Source organism: Cimex lectularius, unplaced genomic scaffold, assembly GCF_000648675.2.
Source record: "Cimex lectularius strain Harlan isolate CLEC.00 unplaced genomic scaffold, Clec_2.1 scaffold99, whole genome shotgun sequence".
Classification (NCBI taxonomy): domain Eukaryota; kingdom Metazoa; phylum Arthropoda; class Insecta; order Hemiptera; family Cimicidae; genus Cimex; species Cimex lectularius.
In genome coordinates, this window is record NW_019392713.1 from 501,741 (window position 1) to 526,568 (window position 24,828).

Genomic DNA, 24,828 nt, shown 5'->3' on the forward strand with positions numbered 1-24,828 from the left:
TAAGAGACTGGCTCCTATATAATTTATCGTATCTATACAGTTATGATTATTAAGTTTTGTATTCTTGCTCTAAGTGAGCTTTTTTTACGGAATCTCTTTTGTAACTTTTATTATTTTGTAACGTGAATATATCAAGTTATAAAACAATTGCTGGTCAAAATTTCCCCTTGCATAGGTCCCCTGCGTTGAAGGGCGATAAATATGCTGTTAGACTAGTCATGGAGTAGCAACCAGTAGGACCAGAACCCTACTGTAAATATTGATACTGCCATAAAAAAGGAGCTTGCCAAAAGGTCGTTAAATACTCATATGAACAAACACCCCAGGACGAAGACGAAGACTGTCAAAAGGGTTTCACATAAACTTTACAGATGTAGCAAAGACAGAAAAAACTCAGGATTATTGCAGGTCTGTTGACTGGACATTGACAGATCAATAGGCACATGAAAATATTGGGAGTGGCAGAAGATAGAGTTTGTAGGTTTTAACAAGGAGAAAATCAAAGCTAATATTATTTATTACTGTAAAGGCCTGACAAGGAAAGGTTTCTACTCTAAGTCTAAGGAAAACTGAATCCAGCAAATATAAATAAGAAGCCCCCATTTATGGAGGCAAATAAAGAACCTGAATTTGATGGACATTTTTGTAAAAAGCTCTAGCCACCTTACACCAATGACCAAGCTAACCTACTCTAGGTTTTGGTATTATTGATATGGTGAGTCATAACAAATGATCGATTTCATTTTCTTGGAAATTGTAATCCCCCTATAGGTTTTATTTGTTTTTCAAATCCAATTAGATTTGATACTACTTTAATCCGCAGACTGTACTAAATGAGTAAAAAAATGATCTTGTCTTGCCTTCAGTTTTCTCTTAGAGTTTGATTAAAAACATGACGGTAAAATTTGAAATTTTGGTAATATAACGCCCTTATTAAAAATGTAAGTTCTCAGCTGCCCAAACAACTCATTTGAATTTGAAGAAGAGGATGCTCTCTCTGAACGGACAGAGGGCAGATGGTTCCAGAAATTTGAAGCTGGTGACATCAGCCTCAATAGGAAAGAGGGTTTTGGACAAAAATCATCATTCAATGAGGAAGCTCTGCAGGACTCTGTTGAGGCAGACCCAGCAAAAAGTCGTGGACTGCAAAACTTGGGGAAAGTGAATCACTCGTTAAGAGTGGTTCTTCATGAGTTGACAATTGAGCAGGCATGACAGAGTAGAAATTTGTCAACATCTTTCGAAAATCCCAAATAACCTTCGGTTCATCAAAAAAATAGTTACTTGCGATTAAAAGGAAATTTATCTGAGAAACCCCAAGACCAAGAAACAATGGCTAGATTGCACTCAGCCTGCTCTACTAATCACCAAACAAGAGCAATTTGACAAAAAGACAATTGTATTTTGGAATTACGAAGGCATAATTCATAATGAGTTCATACTAAAAGGTTGAACCATTCATTCAAAATTTGATTGTGAGTAGTTTCACATTATAGTAGCACCTTCCAACTCTATCTGTTCTAGTTTGTCTCATTATCTTCAAGGGAAAACTTTTAATTCCTTGGTTGAGGTTCAAAATAAGACTTGCAGAATTCTTCCATTCAAAGAGTGGTATTGTGAAGGAATCCAAGTGGTCTTGAGATGGCAACAAACCATTGAATACAACGGTATATACTTTGAATATTACAAAAAAAAAAAAAAGTGAATCAAAAGCTTTTAGGTTAGACCAACCATTTTCCACAGATGAATTGGATTGTGCGCTATCTAGTTTAAAACACATGACAACAATTAAGTGAATAGCAATCTGGGTTCCACCCTTCATAATTTATTTACACTTTCCAACAGGATTCATGTAAAATGTTTAAATTAAAAAAAATTGATTTTAAGGCTGTTTTTGACAGTGTGGACTGAAATGCATTGATATATAATTTATTCAGTTTGGGAGTTTCGTCCAAAGTAATTAACATCCTCATGAGCATTTTCAGAGATGCTGCTTCTGCTATTAGGGTCAAGGAGGGAATTTCAGATTTTTTCCCTATAACTTGAGGGGGTTAGACAGAGATGTATTTTAAGTCCCACCCTTTTCTCTCTCTCCCTTGATGAACTTCCCTCTGAACCTGAAGGCGATGTGCGAGTTGACAACACTAAAGTTAAAGCTTTACTTTATGCTGATGGTTTGTTGTTCTTAGCGGAAAAAAGAGTAGGTTTACAGAGGAGCATAAAAAAATTACAAGGGTATAGTGAGAAATGAAATTTGACTGTTAACCTTGCCAAATCTAAGGTGCTCATTTTTAGAAAGGGTAGCAGATATGCCCACACTGACAGTTTTTTCTAAAAGGGATTACCTGTTGAAATTGTAAACCACTCTATAAATACCTTAGAGTTACTTTTTCTCCCGGGTGTTTATAGTGACACATATCTTTCCTTCCATTATCATTTAAAGCAGATATAATTTACGGCTAAGTTAGGATTTAATAGATAGAATAGATAATAGAATTTGGGCTGGCCTATGTTAAATAATAATATTGCACTGAATGCTAAACTCAACATATTTAATGCTGTATCTAGATCTGTGTTGATTTATGCCAGGTTCAGGGATATCAACGGTATGACTTAATCAAAAAATTTCTGAGGGATTTTTTTTTTATCAAAAAGCTCTGTGGTCTACCCTCTTCAACCCCTAACTGTACATTGTACTTAGAAACATCCATAGACCCACTGATATTATGTACATGACCTCTCCTGTCTCTGTCTAAACAGTACGCAAATCAGAGTGACTGTGTGGGTGTTATTATCCATTAGCCTATGAGCCAACTTCACTTGTTGGATTTTGTCAATGAAATGAATGTCTAGTGTTTGTATAATTTAATTTTAATAATTTAATTTGCTTTCTTTCTTATTGCTCTTATTTTATTTATTCACATTTTTAGTTTATGGTTTTTTCGTTTTCTTTAATTTAAATTCTTTGGAAGTTTTTTTTTTCAGTTCACATTCATTGTATTATTTTGCACTTTTGTTACCCTATTGTTTTCATTCATTTCCGGCAGACGGAATTTTCAATACTGTAATGGTACTTCTTTAGTAGCTGTAATTTAATTGTACATTATCGGATTATAACAAATAAAGTGTCTTTATTATTATTATATTATTAAAATTGTGTCAAAATAAAATTAATTTTAAATTAGCAAGAAAAACAGTCATTTTTTATGACTCACCCTATTAGAACATTAGGTAATAATAAATTGCATTGTAAGTTTTTTTTTTTGCGTAATCTACAAATGAGATCATTGTTGAATATGCCCATGTTATGTACATGTTTTCCCAGATGCCACTAACCGGTTAATAGACCCATAACTCCAGTAAGTCTATCAGAGATTCTCATTGTAGCAGTGAGTTTGCAGTCTTAGCATTTTCTGGGGTTCTTTTTTACTAATTTTTCTAGGTATTAGTATCAACTTTCCAAAGAGGCTGTACAGTTTCCAGGTTTACATAAAGGCTATGTTCTGATGTCTGCTTTGGTGTAACAGAGATGGCAATTTTCTACTTTTACCATTTTTTTGAGGTGGCTATTGAAAGATGCAAAACAATGGCGATTGAAAAGATGTATTATACTTAATGCTTTAGAATTCCTGTTTTAGTGGAGGTAAAGTTTTATTTCCCTGGCTGAGATGATGATCTTTGATTGTTTTACAGATGATAAATTGATCCAATGTGTGGTCATTTCTTTCTCCATGCTTTTTGACGTGCCAATTTTGGGTTCTGGTCGAAAAGGTGAGAAGGCTGCTCCTGTTTGCTATTTTGTTTCGTTCAATCAGCTCAAGCCCTTGGTACCCACATGAGGTTTACTCGATTTCGTTTTGCTATAAGTTAGAGATATACCTTTTATTTTGTTATTTTTCAAAACCGCTTAAATAAATTTTCTTCCAGAAAAAATATAATAATTTCTAAATGTTAATGCAATTTATAAAATAAATAAAAATGCTAGGGGAAACTACTACAAAATATTATGTCAATGAATACACTTCGGCTGTATGAGTTAATTGATATAATTTGCAAAACAAATAAATTCTAATTTTTTATGAATTAGACTAGAAAGTTAAAAAAAATGTTGAAGGGAATTAATTGGTACAAGGAGCAAGTGATTAAGCAAAATAAAACAAATGATTGTACTCTTTTCTATTCTCAACAAGCGAATTACATGTTTCAAAATTGAACACAGTGTTAATCCACAACAGAAATTATACTTGGAAAAAAGTTCAACTTTCTTAGTATGGCTCGATGTTTATTTAGAAAATGTAACTATAAAATATGTGGAATGTAGATCATTAATGGATTTTAAAAAAACTTAATCGAAAGTCTATTTAATTTCCTTCTGTGTTAGACATATTTTAAAATAAAAAGTAATAACATTCAACCATCAACGGCAACAAAATCTACATAGGAGCAAGAAACCAAATAAAAACAGAAATCAAGTTTAAACAATTTCCAAATAATATTTATTATTGAGTTTCAAACAATTGAGGTTAACTTACCTTTTGCACCTTTTGGTTTAAACATGTCAATTTTCGTCTAAACAAAGCCAGATTTGTAAAAATATACCTAATTATCTTTCTGTTTATAATTTTAAAATATAATTTTTCTTAAAAGGGTAAAATGGAAAATTTTTAGTACGCAAATATAAAACACCTTTGAGGTTCTTTTGGCAGTTATTTACAAATAACCTTTTTCTTTTATATATTAATTTTTTATAAAGTCAAAATATACAATCACTTATTTCATCCCCATTTAAATCGGGCATTATTGTGTTCACAATTTATTCCTGTAATCGTTTTCTCTTTTACTTTTTACAAAGTTTATAGTTTCAAATCAAAATATGCCCCGGTTTTGACAAAAGTGACTGTTCCATTTGCAACAAAATGTAAATGCAAACACTGAGTAACAATATAAAAAAAAGTAATAATAAAAATTAACAAAAACGCTATAACAACTATAAAAATCAAGGTACTTGAAATAAAATGTACAGAATCAAAGCTGTTGGGCCTGTTTTAAACAATAATGAATTAAAATATTTTCAAAAAAGCATTACCAACCAGTTAATTATGCCCATAGAAAATGGCATACTTTGAATATACTTTTTAAAGTAATAGAATTACAATGGAAACACTTTTGACCAAGAAAACAAATTTTGGCTAGGAACATCATTTACAACAAAAGTATTACATCTTTGTTTGAACAATCTATTGACAAAAACAAGAATATTAATACTCTTCCTATTATGTAAAAATAAAATAATAATGTTTTTAAGATGAGCCTGTTTTATTTGTGTTTATATTATTTCTTACATTTTCAGTAACATGTATCAATTTTTGAATGTTGTAGTAAAAACAAGACATCGATCTATCAGCATTTGATAAGTTGGGAATTATGTGTCATGAATGCTTAAAAGACAAACGTTTTTATATAAAAACAAATGGCACCAAGTGTCAGAATGAGAAAAGGTAACAGACGTACCGGGGCCTCTGGTGCCTTTCACGTTTTTTTTTTTTTTTAATTTTTTTTGTGTCAAATAATAGTATTAATATTATATACAGAGAATCATGTACACCAAACAATATATACACACATATATACATATTTATTATATACAACAATTATTTGACCGTGACTAGAGGACTAAGGCCTTGGAGGCGAAGCAGAAACTTTGATGTCTTCGCTCAGGCAAGATTCTTCTGAGGATTCCGCACCTGTGGTGCTCCCTCCAGGAGCATTTTCGGAATTTCCAGTTGAGCTCGGCGCTGTACTCACAGAATCATGCTTTTTCCATTTTGTCCTCCTGTTTTGGAACCAGATTTTCACCTGCAAACAGAAAATAAAGAGCTTATTCTCTTGAGAAATGACTTAATTAAAAAACAAAAAATATTAAATTAAAAAATATAATAATAAATAATATAACATACAATTAATAATAGTAATTAAATATTAAAATATTCTTTAATGTAGGACAAATGTTGAATCAGTTAGTCCTATTTTCACAGGTTGCTTGTTCTGTTTATTTTCCCCTCTCCCATTCCATTCCACCCTTTGAATTCCCTTTAATTAGTTCACAACCCCTCAAGGGCTAATATAAGGTTGTGAATAGCTTTAACACCTTGTAACATTGTTCAGCATCACTAGTAGATAGTTTTTAAATACAAAATTTTACCCCATGTAAAAATAATAAAAATTATTAAAGGAGGTAAGAAATTTACAGAAGCTAGTGCTGTTTTATGTAGGATTGACAAAAATATAAATGCCAACAAGTAGACGACAAGTGGCCAATATCATAATGAAAGCACACATGTAAAGGGATGGTGTAGAAGTCTAGTGAATCGTCAGTTGTACAAACTAAATTATTACAGTATGCATACACACATACAATTTAAATTGTAAGTATTCTTGAAAGGGATTATGGGGTAGTTTGATCATTTCGTATGATTTGAACTATCCTAAGCAGTTTCGTCTGTAAGGCGTCAGCTCTCGTCTTTTTCAGTGACCCCCACCCAGTCAATAGGCAGATAAAAATTGATCAGAAATGACCAAACTACATATACACTTTCATTGAAATTGTACATTTCTATTAATGTATATATTATATATTTAATCAAGGATTTTACAAAGTTAAACCTTGCTACGAAATGTGAAGACCTAGATTAATTTTTTTCTGGCCCAATTCGGCCGGCTGATTCGGAAGAAAAGCCAATTCTGACGAATGATTGACTGTCCGTTTTTCTCCCCGAGATATCCAGCTTCTATAACTAAACCGGGTGTTAGGCTACTTGTGTTACAAACTTTGCCAGTAGATTCTACATTCAAAATGGAACCAAAATGTCCCAATTAGCTATGATCCAAATCTCAACAGTTTCTGAGTTATTCCCCTTTTTCTGATTTTTTAAGATTTCACGGCCTTTATTCATTAAACAATCATAACTCCAAAACAAATGTTTTGGACAAATCTGTTGATACCATTGAAAACTACGTTAAATTTCCAATAAGATGCGATAAATATTAATCTTGTAAATGTTGGTGAAATAAGCGTTTTAGTAGCCAGAACTTTGAAAAATAATTTGTTTTGCTGATTCTAAACTACTATTCCCAAACTTAGACACCAGCAAATTTCAGAAAACGTACCCCATTTAATATCCTTTTTAGTGGTGTAATTGCTTTTTTAATTACTTTTTTAAAGATGAAGAAATTGATGGAGGAAAGGAAAAAACAGTGGCTGACAGATTGGTAAGATTAAAAATTAAAAAAAAAAGTAACTAAATTTTGAATGAATGTATAAACGTTTTTTAATTGCGGTTCGAAACCGAAATAGTGCAAGTATTTACTTATTTACCAATATGACTGCAACTTTGATTTTAGTTTTTTTTTTTTTAAATTACCATTCCATCAACCATGGTTTTTTCCTTTCCTTTATCAATTTCTTCACTTTTGAAAAAGTAATTAAAAAAAAAAAAATTACACCCCTCCACAAGAAGGACTATTGGCTATACACGGCAGTAATAAGACCCAGAAGAACCTAAGGATCACTAATCTGGTGGAACAAAGCTCAACACAAAGTAGCTACCCAAACATTAGGCAGCATACAAAGACTAGCAAACCTAGGTATCATAGGGGCAATGAGAACAACCCCTACAAATGAATTTAGAAACTTAGCTAAACCTACCTCCTTTGGAAATATTCATACAAGGAGAGGCTAGGAAAAGCTCACTTAGGCTCCAGAAACAATTAAATTGGAAAGGGGCACAATTCGAGCATACAACCATAATCAACAAAATCAGACACCCATTATTAGAAATGGGGGCTGATTATATGATCCCAAAAACAATCTTCACAACTTCCTATAAAGTCTCAACAGAGTATAAAGGAGAGGAGAACATAGGAGAGCATCAGATACACTGATATGGTACACAGATGGCTCCAAAACAAACGAAGGAACCGGATTAGGCGTTTTCTGTACAAACCCAAAACATGAGCAATCAAACTCATTAGGGAAGTATACCTCGGTCTTTCAAGCAGAAATACATGCCATCAATGCTTGTGTGCCCTGGCAATTCTTAAAAGAGGTTAACTGACAAAAAATCCTCGTAAGACCTGATAGCCAAGTAGCCATTAAAGCATTAGTATGTAAAAGAATTACATGAAAATTAGTCAGTGAATGCATCCAAAATCTCAAAAACCTGGGGAAACACAACAACCTGTTGATGTCTTGGGTGCCAGGGCACAAGGGAATTTTGCGTAACGAGAAAGCAGACAGTCTGGCAAGAGGAGGATCTGCAAGACCATACATAGGCCCTGAACCTATTCTTGGTCCTCCATCGCAGAATGGATCCAAACAAAACAAAAGGAGAAGTAGTGCTAGACTTAGTAAACTTATGATGAAACAACCCACACCAAGACTGGCAAAAGCACTGCTGCATTTGGAGAGGGCCAAACTCAGAGGAATGGTAGGACTACTAACCAGTCACTGGCATCTGAGAAAACATCTACACAACATGGGCATATACAACGATGATCCCATTTGCAGATTATGTCATGAGGAGGAGGAAACAGCCACTCATATCATCTTCGAATGCGAAGCAACAGCTCAATGGAGATTTAACCTAACATACGGAAAAAACTTAGGGAATGAAATTGCAGCAGCGACAGTCAATATGACTTCTAAGAAGAAGGATTGAGTCTATTACACTGAACTAAGGAACTAGGAAGGTACAAGCCAGAAGGCTGGAGTGCCTGGGGAATGCAAACCCCGCCTCTTAGTATCCTTTTTCACCAAACCATACCGTACCAATTACACCCCTAGAAAGGACATTAAATGGAGTACGTTTTCTGAAATTTGCTGGTGTCTAGGTTTGGAAGTAGTCGTTTAGAATCATCATAGTAAGTTTTGCAACTTTGAAAAAAAAATTCAAAGTTCTGGCTACTAAAACGCTTATTTCACCAATGTTTAGAAATTTAGTATTTATCACATTTTATGGGAAATTTAACGTAGTTTTCAATGGTGTCAACGGATTTGTCCAAGCTTTGGAGTTATTGTTTAGTTTTGGAGTTATCATTGTTTATTTGAAGCAAGGTCATGAAATCTGAAAAAGTAAAAAAAAAGGGGAGTAACTCCGAAACTATATGTAGAATCTACTGGCAAAGTTCGTAGCCGAACACCCTATATACACAGTGGGCCCAAACAAAACTAAGGCACTTTGGGAATTTATAGGACATTTCATGCTGAACAAAAAAGTTCGTATAGGCGTGGGTCCACAAAAGCCTTCTATGAGAAAAACCTCTAAAAACCGTGTTTTTTTAATACTTTTTTCTCCAAGAATTACTCCCAAATGGCTTCGGTTTAACGGACGGGTACTACCGCTGCTTGTCTTTCAGTACTTCGTACTAAACTACTAAGCCAGTCCCACTGGCTTAAAAAAAAATATCAAGCTATTTGGACAACTGTGGACAGTGGAACCTCACAGTTAATTTAGAGAAGTCCAAAATAATAGTGTTTAGGAGAGGGGGTAGGTTGTTCTCTGGATCGCTTTTTTTCAGGGGCAATCTCATCGAGATGGTAAATGAATACAAATATTTAGGAGTCATATTTACCCCGAGACTCTCTTGGACAAAGCACTTCTCTTGGAAAGCGTCAGTGGCTAAATTAGGTCTAAATAACACATGGTCAGCCTTCTTACTCAATGAAACTATCCCTATTAAAGTCAATTTTAATATTTTTAAGGAGATAAGTCGTGTAATTCTGTGTTATGGCTGTCAAACGTGGGGATACCAGAGGTTCGAAACAATAGAAAAACTGCAACGTTTTTTTGTAAGAAAGTTATTCACATTGCCATCTGGTACACCAAACTATATATTATATTTAGAGACAAACATGGATTTAATTTGGGTGTATACGCTTAGGCTGTACTACTCCTATATTGTGAAAGTTCTGATGTCTCCCGATATTAGATAAATAAATAATAATTTATTAATAACGTCTTTGGCGGTAATAAAGACGAATATTTCATGGTTCGCACACTGGAAATATTTGTTTGAAAAGTACAACTTGCCCTTCCTCATATCCTTGGACAACCTCTGTGACTGGCATAATTATTTTTCAGTTCTTGGCCATTCACGATCGCTCCAAGCAGGCCAAACGGAGCGACGCCGTTCCAAAAACCACGTCAATGGCAAAACTGAACTGGCGTGCCCGGCTGTGCCGAATATTCGACCGGTCCAAACTCCATCGCGCCACTCTAAATATCTACGGCGCGACGACGGATGGCGCGTTCGTGAATGTGAAAACCTGGCGTGGAGGGTGGGGATTTTGGCGCGGTGGCCTGGTCGTGAATGGGAAAACTCTCGTTTTTTTTTGGCGCAGTCTCCTTCTTTCTGTCACTAAGCAAACATCTCCGTCGTACATTCTCAAGTCAAAAACGTTTATTCTTTATTTGTAATGACATCCAATCGAGATTTTATTATTGAGGTNAATGGAGCTGTACGGCTTGGCGCGGTTCCATTTGGAGTGATCGTGAATGGCCACCTTAATCAATCAAATTAAAAAACAACATCACGAAGAATTACGTGTCCAAGCATCTACGCATCTCTCACTTTACAAGGAGGTACAAATTTCTCCTGCATTGTTCGACCTACATGAAGCTAATTTTGATGGTCTTTGTCTCAATGAGTTGCGATGGCTATTTAAGTTAAGAAGTTAGGTTTTGCACTTAAACTCAGCTTTTTGGATCAGAGGGGAATTAGGAATCTGTTCTTTGTGCAATTCGCGCTCTATTGAAACTGTATCCCACTTCTTGGCAGAGTGCTCATCCCTGGGTGAGATTCAGTTATAGCACCTCGTTTGTTTCACTCTCTCCAGAGTTGACCTGTTTTTGAGTGGCTGAAATTTGCGGCCCTTAATTCGTTACGCTAGGCATGCATGGAACTACAGATATGAGTTAATTAAGGAGTTTAATTTTTGATTTGTATTGTATAACCTGTTTTTCTATTCTCTCTTTCGCATTTTTCAATTTATTGCCTAGGCTATAACTTTTATCTTACTTTATTGTGTATTTTTTCGTTTCTGATTGTTTAACCAACGACCCTGGCAGACGGATCCAAGATCCATGTCCTTAAATGCTTTGAAATCACAATTGTAATTTTTCCTTTCTTAAGTTCAATAAAGCATTATTATTAAGCAAGTCCCACATTAACTCGTGAAAAAGTCGTTCCCGCAAATTCCAATGGAAGTTGACAAATACGGAGGGGTGTGGTTTAGGTGTAAAGGATAAGCTCAGCACACATCCTGGCAGCCGCCTCAGCACTCATATTAGCCAGTCTGTACAAACAGAATGTCTGCGTTCTCCTCATTCCTGTAATAGTCTAGGCATTTTCACGGCGAACTGAGTTAACACTGATGATATTCTCAAGGATCACTTTATTATATGCATTAATTATATATAGTATTTTATTCACCAGGAACTTCTTTATTAATCGGTTTATCTACAAATTGGTGGAGTAATCAATGAAGGAATAATTTGATACCGATAGGATAATTTCATTATCCTTTTATCCTATTATTTCCCCAGTTGAAAATAAGCATTACCGAAAGAACTGGCCAACTTGATATTACCTATCCACTCCTTTTGTGGTTGGTTCGATAGTCGATCAAACAATTTCAAGGGGATGCCAGCCAGAGTTTATTCTTCCGAAGTCTTCACTAACCGATCACTAAACAAGACCAAAAGTCAATTTGGCGACGGCTAAAGCACGTCTAAGTCGTGAAAATGTCGAAAAGACCGGTCAAAGACTAAAAGCCGAGTATATAAATCTGCGTTTGGGCAACAAGTGGTTAATAGAATGCCGGCGGCGGCGAACAAAAGTTTCCAACAAAAAAGTTGCCGGGGGCGGAGGCGGAGGAGGAGGAGGTGGAGGTAATCGCTCGGAAATGTAGAACAGGGAGATTCGGGGGGCGGCGAGGATAGTTGTAAAGGGGGTGGGCATGGGGATAAAGCGAGGCGAGGGGGCGCACCCTTTTCATATTAATGACCTTTTATATTGACTGAGTGTGCGGCTTAAGTGCCGGCCTTGTTTTTATGTCAATAATGAAATTCTTTCTAAAATTAACAAATCCCATTTCCTATCTTTACAAAGGAACTTGATTTAACTAATCCTCTTTTGGACAACATTGAATCCTACGCTAATTAAGTGTTAAGAAATGCGACAAATTAAATGTTTTCTTATACCCAAACCCCCAACATTTGGGCAGAGGAAATTATGTTTTTCTTGATATTTTATTTTTTATAATGTATGCCCTTTTTAAATATCTATTTTTTAAACAATACTGTGTTTTTTATAACCATCTTTTACATATTTGGTAAATTTATAAGCGTTAAATGATAATGTAAAAATTTCCTTTTTTATTTTAATTGATAACTTCGCTGCGGCAAAATGTGTTTTTTGTTCCCTTGATTTAATTAATATATAGAAAGATAAATCCTAGTTTTTTCTTTTCATAGTTTCATTCTATGTAGAACTTCGTCCTTCTTTCGGCAAAAAGCCCCGGGCTTATGGTGCGGAGGCGATAGGACTTATTCAATAAAAGGCTCATAACGAGGAGGCGCCCCCTTTATCTCGCTTTATTGAGCATTACGTTAGTTTATACGGTCTCCTTTACAGCACTTCACTCCATAAATAATTTCGAAAAAGGACTTTTTGAAAGGATGGATAATATTTTCTTCTTTTGTCCGCCTATCGTTGAAAGTAAACTGAGAGAAATAATCATTTATATGCTAGGCAATTCTTCAAATTTGGTTTTAACCGCCTAACTCTTAATAATGGCCAATTCTTGTAAAAGCCTCTTATGCCTTTCAACAGTGTGTAACCAGTTGTGTATACATTTTCCGGCCAAGATAGTTTACAGTGTGGTTCGCCGTCCGACGTCTTAGCTTTAACACTTACATTTCGTATTCAGTGATGATGACAATCACGAGCGATCGGATATTCGCCTTTTTTAAAGATACATGGTGTGTATCTGTTTACTTTAACAAAAGTCTGAACGACTGTCTAAAATGAGATCCGACCAAAGGGTGATATATTATGCCCGGGGCGAGGGGTGCAACCTGAAAAGGTGAGCCCCGCCTTAACGTGCATTTCCTTTCCAACGGCTTAGAGGTCGTGCTGGAAACCACAAAACTGCCTTTTTCAAGGCACATGTATAGAGGGCATTTTTGAACTTGGTTAGCATTGCACCACCTCGCTACTCAAGGAATGTGACAAGTCCATGCTTCTAAAATCTTCCTTGTGTCGTCCATGAGGAAAGTTCGACTTGAGAATGGAATCGTAGTAGAGACCCCTGGCGGATACTTATAGAAGAGCCGGTTGTTGGGTGGTGCCTTCATCGGCTTCCTTTGCCGAAGGCAGGCTTCCTCTAGGGGGTAGTTAGAAATTCCACTATAACCAATAACCGAGGTCGGAGCGGATCCCTGAAGTTCCGACGCTGGTGGGCCCAAGCACTCTGAGAGATAGAGTTTCCTTCTCTATCTAGATAGTATAACAGGTTAGTCAACTGATGCATTCCTGTGTACCGAGTGAGCGGCTTTCCAATAGCTCGCGGTCGGGTGCGTAGATGTCGGCCCACCTTAACCTGTTTATACGTGACTCCTACACCAAACCTCACAAGATTAACACGGACCACTTGTGAGCGGAGGTGTGTCGCTCTTATCTTGAGAATCTAAACGTGTGATAGGGCCAAGTGCCAGGTGCGCACGCTAAAGAATCTCATTGTCATTTTGATGATATTGCGACCCCCAATGAGAAATATGTCTGAAATATGTCTGTATGTAGCAGCAACTCAATCTTTCCTTCAGTTGTGTCTGTTTTTAAAAGCTCCTTACTCTTTGAAGGGGTAGGAAAATAAAAAAGTAGCTTTAAAAAGTTGATATTTGACAAAGGAGCGGTTGTAGAAGTGCTTCAACAAGTGCTCACCACAGAATAAGTCTGCACGTTTCAATGAATAAATAATAAATAAATAATATTCCATTCAACTGACGGGATTGAACGATTACCGTATAACTGTCGGGTGACCGGAGAGTTACTTCGGTTAATCGTTCAGACATCATTTCAGTACGCAACACTTTGGAGAAAACTGGCAGGCACTATGAACCCATTGGGCCCTTTTCTAGGTTTTTGCTCAATTTAGTTTCCCTCATTTAGCACACATTTCGTCAGATCAGTGTGCAAACGAATTGAGACAAAGAGACAAAAAGCCGAGATAATTAAATGGGGTGCAGGGGGGGGGGGGTGGAGAGTACATTTTTAACCATGACTCGGGATGTTATATTTTTTTTCTTCTCCATTCTCAGACCGTACATAAAGGAGTGACACTGAGTCGGGGGTTGAGGTTGAGCGTTTAAGGAGAACCCCTAATTAGCGAAAGATACAAAAGGGAGAGTTCGAGGATAATTAGAAGAGTTGGCCTACGTTTGCGGGACGGCTAGTAACCCGGGGGTTGAAGTACAGTCTGGGGTGAGGTTTGTGTTAATTAATCCTCCCTTTTCCCACTCCGTGAGCTCCCAGTGTCAGTGGCAAAGGGCCCTAATACCTGCCCCACCAGCCTCACTGTTTTGCACCCTCCGCCTCCGCCTTCTCCTCCTCTTTTCACGCCGAATAATTGCTCCTCCCTGAAAGTCCGCTCGTCTAAAAGGGCCATTCAAAGGCCTTCAGCTCTTGGCAACCCTGTCTTTCATCAAGGGATAATTTTTCATCTCTTTCTTTCACCCCTCCTTAACTGAACAGGGGGCGAGAGGTGGATAATTATTTTTTGTACACGGCAGTCTAAAAAATATACAGATTCCTTTCTCTAATTGGACCGAACACCCTCCCACGACATTTATAGTCTAATATTAACAATTTGTGAGGTTAAAAGCCATTCGCAGAGTATTCGACACGTTTTATTCGTTTCAAGTTAACAGTGATTAACAATAATTGTATTTCAATCAAGAATTCTAATTTCAAGACTATAAAGATTGGATAAATTGACCAAAATGTAATTCAATGCCTCGTCAGTTGTTATACCATAGTCCTGAAATCTGAAGCCAAACTAAGTAAGTTGAGCATGTAAAGCAGTGTCACCTTACACAGGAAATGAAGGAGATGAAAGAAATGAAGAAGCGGAATCTCTTGCGAGAAAAGACGCTGCCACACCGATCATAGGTCCTTGAACCCTTCTGTGGGACCGACTACATACAATCAGAACATCTTCGAAGAATAAATATTTGAAAGAAACGAAATTACAGTATTTATCAAAGGATGCAGGAAAAGATTTTTCCTATTCAAAATCTTAACAGTACGGAGCACTCAAAAATTGACCTCAACCAACACGATCTGTGTAGATTCTGTAAAGAAGTAGAGGAAACCTCAAATAATCCGCTCTCAGAAGGTGGTGCTACACTTCTACAAAGGGGAGTATTTTGGGACCTTCAACATAACCGTGAAAGTAGTACGGTTTTTATTTTTTATTTAAGTAATTAAGTAAAACGGTTGTACTTTGTAATAGTATTACAAAGGAATTAAATAATCAGATAACTCGCATCGAGGGAGGCTGCAACGGTTAGAGCGACTCATTACTGTAATGGTACCGGGTTCGAATCTCAGCGGACCTTAACTACAATCTAGACTCAGTTACAAATGTGCTGTTTTTCAATAACATATGATCACATAATAATAATCAAATTCAACACCAACTCTTAAAAGGTGCATAATTCTGAAATCTGAAACTACTGTTAGGAGCAATTTCTTAACTACATATAGAAAGCGCGGGAGCACATGGATGTGCATCATCTATTTGTGGACTACAGACATACGACAGTGTGATTATAAAGGAAGCCTTAGCATATTTAAGGGTACTTGGTGTACAATGTAAGCTAGTCAGGCTAACGGTATGACATGGCGTAACACGAGCTACTAAGTCAAAGTGTAAAATACATTGTCGGATGATTTTAGAGTAGATGCGGGCCTGTGGCAATGCTCTGTTATGTGTCATCTTCCATCTCTGTTTGGAACGAGCAGTACGGGCCATTAGAACAGACCCAGGCGGCACTATTTATAATAGATTAACGCAACATATGGCATTTGCGGACAACTGAATTATAGCAATAACAAAGGCGGCAATGATGTTTTCTTATATTTCGACCTCAACAGTTTAACTTATGATTTTTCCTTCTTGAAGGACCTGTTCATTTGATGACCTATTATTCTACCTTCAAGAAGGAAAAATCATAAGTTAATAGCGGCAATGGGAGAAGCACTTCAGGGAGTGCAAGAAGCGCGGTTTGGAAATTAACAAGGAAAAACTAAGTATATGATGACCTCGAGAACCGGGTGTGAAGAAGGACCAGTTCATTCAATTTGCAAACCATAGTTTCCCAGTGGGCAGTAATTTTAAATATCTAGAGTCCTCTAGTAACAAACACGAATTATGTAACTGCAGAAATATGGCAAGAATATCGGCAGGAAATAGGTACTTGTGCAAGGACCTCGCTCGCAAGGTTAAGATTATAGCTGGGAACACACTTGCCCGATGCAATGCTATGTGACGCTACCCGACTCAAATCCAAAGTCAAATTTTCCATAGATTGCATTACACCCGAGCACATCTGCTCGATGCTATGCAACGCTACCCTATTCTACGTTCTGCGATTCCCACTGTCCAGATTTTCGTCGGGTCGCATCGAGTACAGTCGAAGACAAAAGATCCGGACACACATATTTTTATTCCAACTACACGTATTATTGCCGTTATATTAATTACAACATACTTATTGTAATATAAACCAAATTAAGCGAGATCAAAAATTCATTACTTTTTATTTAAAAAAAAAAAAAATTTAATGGGCTGGTTAATTGATCAAAATACCCAAAATACCGGAATACCATTTTTTAAATTTATTTTTGATATAATGAATTTAACTAACAATTTATTACAGGGTCTTGCTCATAAAATTTAACTAACAATTTATTTCATGGATTTGCTCATAAAATTACACCATTTTCGACGAGTAGCTTCAGAACAGGACACTCATATTTTTTGTAGTTTATTTCAAACTAAGTAATGTAATTTTCTCGTTATATTACAACATTTTTCTTTTAATGTAAACCAAATTAAACGAAAAATTTATGAGTTTTTTTTTATAAAAAATTATTTAATTATGATGGTTAGGAAGAAAATTGATCAAAACACCGGAACAACTTTATTTAAAACAATTAAGTTTAACAAACAATTTATTACATGGTACTCATAAAATTTAACTAACAATTTATTACAAGGTTTTGCTCAAAATAATGCATTAAGAACAACAGAGGCGTTGCGATTGTGATACTGTTTTGTGATACATGCTATGTGACTGTACGTCTGCGACTGACGTCGCATAGATGTGCACACCCTACCAAAACGTGGCAAGGCGTCGGGTAGCGATGTATCGGGTAAGTGTGTTCCTCGCTTATAGATTACAAAGGGATTATAGGCCAATTGTTATGTACACACATAAGCGACAGAAGGGTGTTCAGTAAAGAAAGTGAAAATATTCTTGGGGTATGGGAAAGAAAAGCACTAAGAAAAATATTCGGCCCGAAGTTCTCTGTTCGTAGCCATTTCCGCAAAAAAAAAACCACGGAAGCAAAATATACGAAAAATTTTCGTCTGTCAAAAGCCCCAATTCTGATGCCTTGCCTGGTTCCATATTAATTAAATTATTGCGCTCGATATCCCCAATGAACGTAAATCGTGCGGAATAATCATTAAACCGTAATATTATTACAAGCTAATTAAATGTTTGCCGAAGAAGGAAAGCAACTCAGACCTAATTAAACCCTCCCGTCCCGCCTCGCAAAACCTGGGATCCTGGAATGGTCAAATGAAGTGTAAAAACAACTTGATTATTTTATGTCTAGCTTTTGACCTATTTTAAGATCATCATCACGATCTATATTGATTACAAAAATAATAAATTCACAACAGTAAAAATAATAGATGTACATAGATTTTACAAAACCACTTTAAAAATTAATAATTAGTCAGAAATCATGAGATGCGGTCTGGTGTGATGTAAGTTTCAGAAAAACATTTTCTTTAACCTTTCTGAAACCTACATCACGCCAGACCACATCTCACGATTTCTGACTAATTATCGATTAACGGTCACTAATCACCACTCATTAAAAATTAATACTAAATAACATACATCCGCTCAATTTTGGACGTGCGAAAAATGAGAATTGTAACACAACTATAAAACTAATAAATACTGTAATAAAATAATTTTAAATTAATGATTAATTTATATGTCTTAAGCACATGCTTAAAATTGGAGTAAGTCATTTGTGAAATTAATTACGCATTTATGTCAATGTTTAATTTTCCTTTTTTTAAATTTCAAATTTCTCAAACCAATTCCTTCTCCAACCTCCCTCGCTTTACTGAAAATGTTTAACACTGCTGTATTTAAATTGAAATTGTGATTTTATTTCATTTTGATGGTCCTTAAGTTCAGGAAATTTGTTCCATTTAGTCATGTGTTCTTTAACATATTTTTAAAATGTTCTTTAGCATCTTCAGCGACATTAAAACCAGCTTCTCATTGGAACATGGATTTGCAAGCCCAACTTATGGACCAAACAGTGGCCCAAAGAGGGGATGGCCAGTAGTGGCATATACTGGCCAAGATCGGAAATGGTGTCTGGGAACATTGGCTTTGGGAGCAGTCTCACTAAACTCACCAAAGGATGCCAACGTACGCGACCAAAATTCGCAGGAGACAAATGATGTGTCCAAACACTGTGCCAACATTGGTCGGCCATTGTTTCCAACCAGGTTTCTGCCGATAAAATGTAAACAACAATTGTACATCCTAGCCGAACTCAAAGCTCCGGCAGCGATTTCCTCGTCCTCGATATCCATCACGGAGGAGGAAAAGTAAGCAACTAAGGGCTATTGAGGCCACCTTGGGCCAAGGGTTGGACCATCTATTGGCCCAGTGTGTACAGCCAAGCCATTGTGCCCATATTGGTGACCAACGCATTTAGCCTGCCATGCCCAATAGTGAAAAGGGGCAATTACAACTCACGATGATAGAGATGAATGTAACTCGTTGAAACTGACGATGAGCGTGTTCAAAATCCGGACGTGTAAACGATAAATCTGTGAGTTGAACCATCATGTACAAAAATGGAGTCGACAAACACCACCACTACTATTTTTAATAAAATAATTAAAACTGGTTAACAAATATTTTAAAATTCTTTCGTGAGAACATTTTACACTACTTATTTACCGCAATTGCAGCCTTTTCATCCCGGGGGATTCTTTCCTTATGCCACAATCTGCTTCTTTGTAAAACTAATGAGATATTCATAAGCCTAGATGTTTCTTTACTTCATTTTTGTATGCATAACCTTTTTTAAGTTTAAAAAGAGTAGGCCTCCTGTGTTGGTCTATAGTGCCATTTCTATTACGATCTAGAGCTCTTCGTTAAGCTTATGGTTTTTTTAGCTTCTGGCTTTTGTAAGGGCCCCTGTATGTTTTTCCTCTCCAAGGCCTAGGAATCTCAGCGTCAGTGTCCAGTCAGCAATCCAAACTTGTCTTAGGTTTAGTCGTTCTATCGTTTGTTTCTGATGGTCCTTTAATGAAATTTTTCGCCGACGCGTCAATAAGCGTCTTGAAAAGGTCAATCACGTTGATATGCTGTAACATCACGGCGATATGTATCCACCGGTTAAACTGCATAAACACCAGATTCCAAATTTCAATTTCTGATGGTCGTAGAAAATCTCCGCGAAGGACCGCAAGCTCCTGAAATACCATCTCATTAAACCGAGAACTTATTCATTACCAATTGCCTGTTGGATCTATGTTTGTGGGATTTGGTGTGCTCCAGAAGGGTTCAGGGCCCACAGGTGTCCTGACTGAACTTTCCTTCTTCCATTGACGAACGGTTAGTGTATCTCTGTAAGTCTGCCGTTGCCTCTGATTGATATCATTTATTCTGTGTGCTTGTTCATTAAGTCGTTGTCGTTGTGATAACCTTGTCAATGTTAGAATGTCAATTTTAACTAAATAAAACATCTAGAGAATGAGATCCCTATACCCACAATTGGAAACACGACCTGACTTTCATTCTACGATATATTTCAACCTCTTTTGTTTGACTGATGTATTTAGTTGAAACTTTCCTACACACAAATTGATTATAGGTAGTAACAAACACAAGTTCGAGTAAGTTTGTAGAATGTAGATTGGGGGATTATTTCATGATCACACCCGACAAATCGTTTAACAACAAAAATTAGGTAAACTTTAAACGATATGTAATGATCCGTTTAGTGTTACAAGATGTCCATTATAAAAGTTCAAGTCCGAGTCCCCTCGTCCCTAAGAATGGGCGTTAATAGAGGCGCATCAAACCTTTACGGCCTGTTTCTAGTTTAAAACTAATAATCGGCCCTTAGCCCAGGAAGGACCCTTTTTTTCAGACGTGATTCAGAGAGATTCACTCCATGGGGGATCGTGTTTTATCACGTGAGGGACATGTGGTTTTCGTCAAGGACCATCCTTCGGCATCACGCCCTCTTCCGGAACATGAATCCGCAAAGTTATAACTCTCTCTAAGACTTCAACTCCGACGGAAACATCCCGAACGGCGATAAATAAAACAGAAATGATACTCTATTCAGTGGGAATATATGCAACTTTGAAGCAGTAAACGATTAAGTGAAAAAAATTTAATCAAACACTGTTTTCAAGTTGTGTTAAAGTATCAAATAAGCAATGCTTTATTTTTTGGTCAACGTGACTGTAATACAACAGATCTGTTAAAAATTTCATGTAATAAATCTACAGTAATTTAATCGATCTTCCAGTACCATTTTATGTAATTATTCTCACACAGTCAATTAATTTTGGGACAAAACCCGAGTATGTGTCCGCCATGTAGTTGTTAGATGTGTTCCACCTGATTGAGGGGTACAATTCCTTGTTTCTATATGCCACCCGATATGAGAATATGCTTGAGCATGGGAACAAGTAAATTGGTCCCTGTTCCGATTCTTGGAGAAACCGGATAGTTTTGTGTTCATAGCATGTATTGAGCGTGAATGTATTTATTAGATTTAATGTGAAGTGGGAGAGGGCCGCCGCCGGACTACTGAGTACTCTCATCGATCCTTAATTAGATTGGTTATATTTAATAGGTGTAAAGGGTGATGGAAGAATATCGTCCGCCATTCTAACCGAGTGAATTGTATGTAAATAGGAAGAATGTATTTAAGAATGGTGCGAATGGATTTAGGAACAGTTTGAGTTGGATACTGAATTGACCTATCTGTTGATTGGACGGATAAGATCGAGATCTGACCCAGGACTGCCAACAACCGAGGTGGGTGATTCTCGAGGCTTGTCGGTAATTTATTGTAAACTACCAAAGCTGGAATAGCCACCTTGTCGTGTCAAGTGATAGGCTCAACTCAACACATGTGTGTACATAGAATCGTTATTTGTGATGAAAAATGGATTCTCTAAGTTATGCAGATGTTCTGGACATATATTTCCCATGGGGGAACGCAATGCCATCAGAAGGGCAGTGAGACGTGCACACCTGGCACATGACCTTATCACAAGTTTAGATTGTCAAGATTGGAGCATCCACTCTCAAGTGATCAGTGTTCATCCTGTGAGGTTAGGTGTAGATCATCATCACACAGACTTTTCCCGCTTGCCCCGTCCGAAGAGGTAGGTCCATGCATGAGACCGTGTACCGCATAGCTATTGGGAAAACCTCTCACTTGGTAGCTGATTAAGCGTGCTATACTATCTAGAAAGAGAAGACAACTCTGTCTTCTTGAGTGAAGAGGCCCCACTAGCGGCGGAACTACCCGATCCGCTCCGGCCGCCGTTTTGTTTATTGTGAAATTTCTAACCACCACCTAGAGGAACGCTGCCTTCGGTAAAGGAAGCCGATGAAGGCACCACCGAACAACCGGCTCTTCTATAAGTATCCGCCAGGGGTCTCACTACGATTCCATTCCCAAGTAGCGCGCTACTGGGCTTGGAACTTGTAACCCTCTTGCGTTCAGTGGGTTTTGCATCCTCCACCGTCTTTGCAGACAGGATCTAGAACCCTAACCCCTCTGTGCCAGTGATCCGGCTGACTCAAAAGTCAATTCCCTTTATGCATTCGAGGGGCGCTGTACGCATAGTCTTCTCATCCTCTCATGCTATATGCTTCCTTCGTCCGATCTGCCATATGCACGCGGAGTGAGCTTACGGAAATCATGCGCGCAGGGTAAACGAATACACCTTCGCTCTAGAGAGTGTGCCAGGCTCTCAAAGCTACACCATTATTTTGTGCCTGGAACCCCCCCCCCATTGCATCCAAAGGTTGGGAGGGGACTGTAGTTTACTAACTACGATTCGGGGAAAAGGAATGAGAACAGGACCTTTTCGTGAACCTAAGGCTTACCTTTTCAGGTTACAACCAAAACTCATTAAAAAAGGTGATGGTGACTGTTGGCTGATGAGCCGGGCTTCATTTGCTTTGAGTTACTATTGCTTCTTGAATTCTAGCGAAACAGTCAATGTAGAAATGTATTGCTCTCCAACTGAAGCTTATGTACCAGACATTGGCATTATCGAAGCCATCTTTGGTCAATTGGAAAAGGCCAAATACACGACAACGCTCACAAGTGGCAACACGAAAACTGCTTATGACGTTCTGCCTCACTCTCCCTGTTCTCCAGACCTCTCGCATACCGACTGCCATGCAGAGATTTGGTCAACGTTTTACAATATGAACAACATTGTTGATCAAAATTTGTTAGAATTCGTTCACAGAATTTGTTAATAATAAAGGCTCTAAATTCTCTTCAGAGGGTATAGAGAAATTGTCATCACATTGGAAGAAAAGTGTTGAGAATGATAGAGCGTATTTTAATTAATAAAAAAATGTTTAAAATCATTTATTTATTTTATAACCATAAGCCTGCATTCCGGACAACCCAATAGTAGTTGTTGTTTATGTTTTGTAAGAATAATTTTGTTTGCTGTTGCCGTATTTCTTGTATTTCTGCTACTTAAATTATTTACAACCTCATGATTCATATATTCTTTGAAAAAAGGACCTTTATCCATATGTTTATATAGATAAACAAATAAACATTAAATAAACACGGGCCGAGATGGGTAAGAGCGCGAACAAGGCACGTTCTCGTAGCAGCTGCGGTGTCCGAGCGGTTAAGGAGTTGGACTTGAAATCCAATGGGTTCTACCCGCACAGGTTCGAATCCTGTCCGCAGCGAATTTATTTTTTTCGTTACAAAACTTTTCGTATGTTTTAAATTTACCGCCTTTCTCATTTTTTTGATCAATGAGTTGAAATTATTTCAATTTTATGTATCAAGAACCGTGATATTGATAAATGCGAAGAAATAAATACTTTCTACCTCTTTTTCCAAACGATCTTCAGACAAATGAATTATCTTTTTGTCTGTTACATATTTACTTTATTTCCTTTTTAAGATTCTTTTGTGTAAATGATTAAATCAACACGAATGAAATTTTCTCCTTTTTTTAGCCAGTTAAATTTAAATTGATAAGAGTTCTGAACTAAAACTTCAATACCTCCAATATAAATCCATGAATTTTTTAGATTCTGGTATTATTTTTTTAGAACGTTAAAGACATTCAAAATTACACAAAAAATAAGACATTTCATTTGGAAAAACAAAAAAAGTTGGTCAGCACGTCGGCATAACGGGCCAATTTAATAAAATTCTAATTGCACTACAATCTATGTGAAAAATTACCTTTGCAACCATACTTGGTTTTACAATAGAACATGCTTAAAAATAAAAAGCCATGTCTTTTGTAAAAATTAAAGTACATCAAGGACAACTATTCATAACACTGGTTGTTTGGTTATTATTTCGTTATTAGTTTTAAATTAATAGTGATCATTAATAGTTATTAAATAATGGTAATCAATGTCTTTTGATATCAAAATTGCTAAAATTTATAGTACTTCACCTTCCAAAAGGACAGGAGATTAAAATAAAAATTCATTCGATATTTTTTCCTTTGGCGAGTTTTAAGCTTCTCGATTATTTCAAGCTTACGAGATTACGTTTGAATCAAAGCTAAACTCTGTTGTTTTTCAAATAGGTAAATAAATTTGGACGAGTGTCTATTAGTTGCAAAACATTGTCATTTAAGAAGGTTAAGCATGGCACAACTTGCCGCTTGTTGCTGAAGCTGAGGGCGTGAAGTTTGAATTGAATTAAATTTGAACCGTTCCAACTATGAAAACGAGTGTACATTATAAATTATCTAGACAACGAATTCTTTTTTTCAATTTTATGATTGGCATATTTTATGTTAACCATTTTTGAGCAAAGATTCCTTTCCTAATCGGTGCTCAGATAAGTCCACATACAGCTTGGTACTATCGTGTGTGTGTGTGTGTGTGTGTGTGTGTGTGTGTGTGTGCGTGTGTGTGTGTGTGCGTGCGTGCGTGCGTGCGTGCGTGCGTATATATANAAACATCATAATTATACAAACTGTCTAAAATGAAAATAAATTATCACCATAACATAATAGGGACTTTTAATGAATAAATGATCACTTCATAAAGACAAATATCAGGGTCTCAGACCATCAGATCATGCCAGAAGTCTACTCTGATAATTTTTAAAGAACATGATTAATAGTACATGATAATATTTAATACATAATAATGATAGTACTAATTAGTTATGATTAACATAAGA

General features: G+C 36.7%; 1 protein-coding gene and 1 non-coding gene across 2 annotated transcripts in view; one reads left to right on the top strand and one right to left on the bottom strand.

Moving 5' to 3' along the window:
- Nucleotides 1-4,159: 4,159 nt before the first annotated feature.
- Nucleotides 4,160-24,828, bottom strand: part of LOC106673053 (NK1 transcription factor-related protein 2-like) — a 197,396-nt gene continuing 176,727 nt past the window's right edge. Inside the window, exon 3 of the mRNA XM_024226432.1 lies at nucleotides 4,160-5,856. Coding sequence (XP_024082200.1) covers nucleotides 5,674-5,856 — 183 coding nt within the window. The 3' untranslated portion in view covers nucleotides 4,160-5,673. The remainder of the gene's footprint in view (nucleotides 5,857-24,828) is intronic.
- On the top strand, nucleotides 23,279-23,360 carry Trnas-uga. Its single transcript has one exon. It is a non-coding gene; the product is annotated as a tRNA-Ser (tRNA).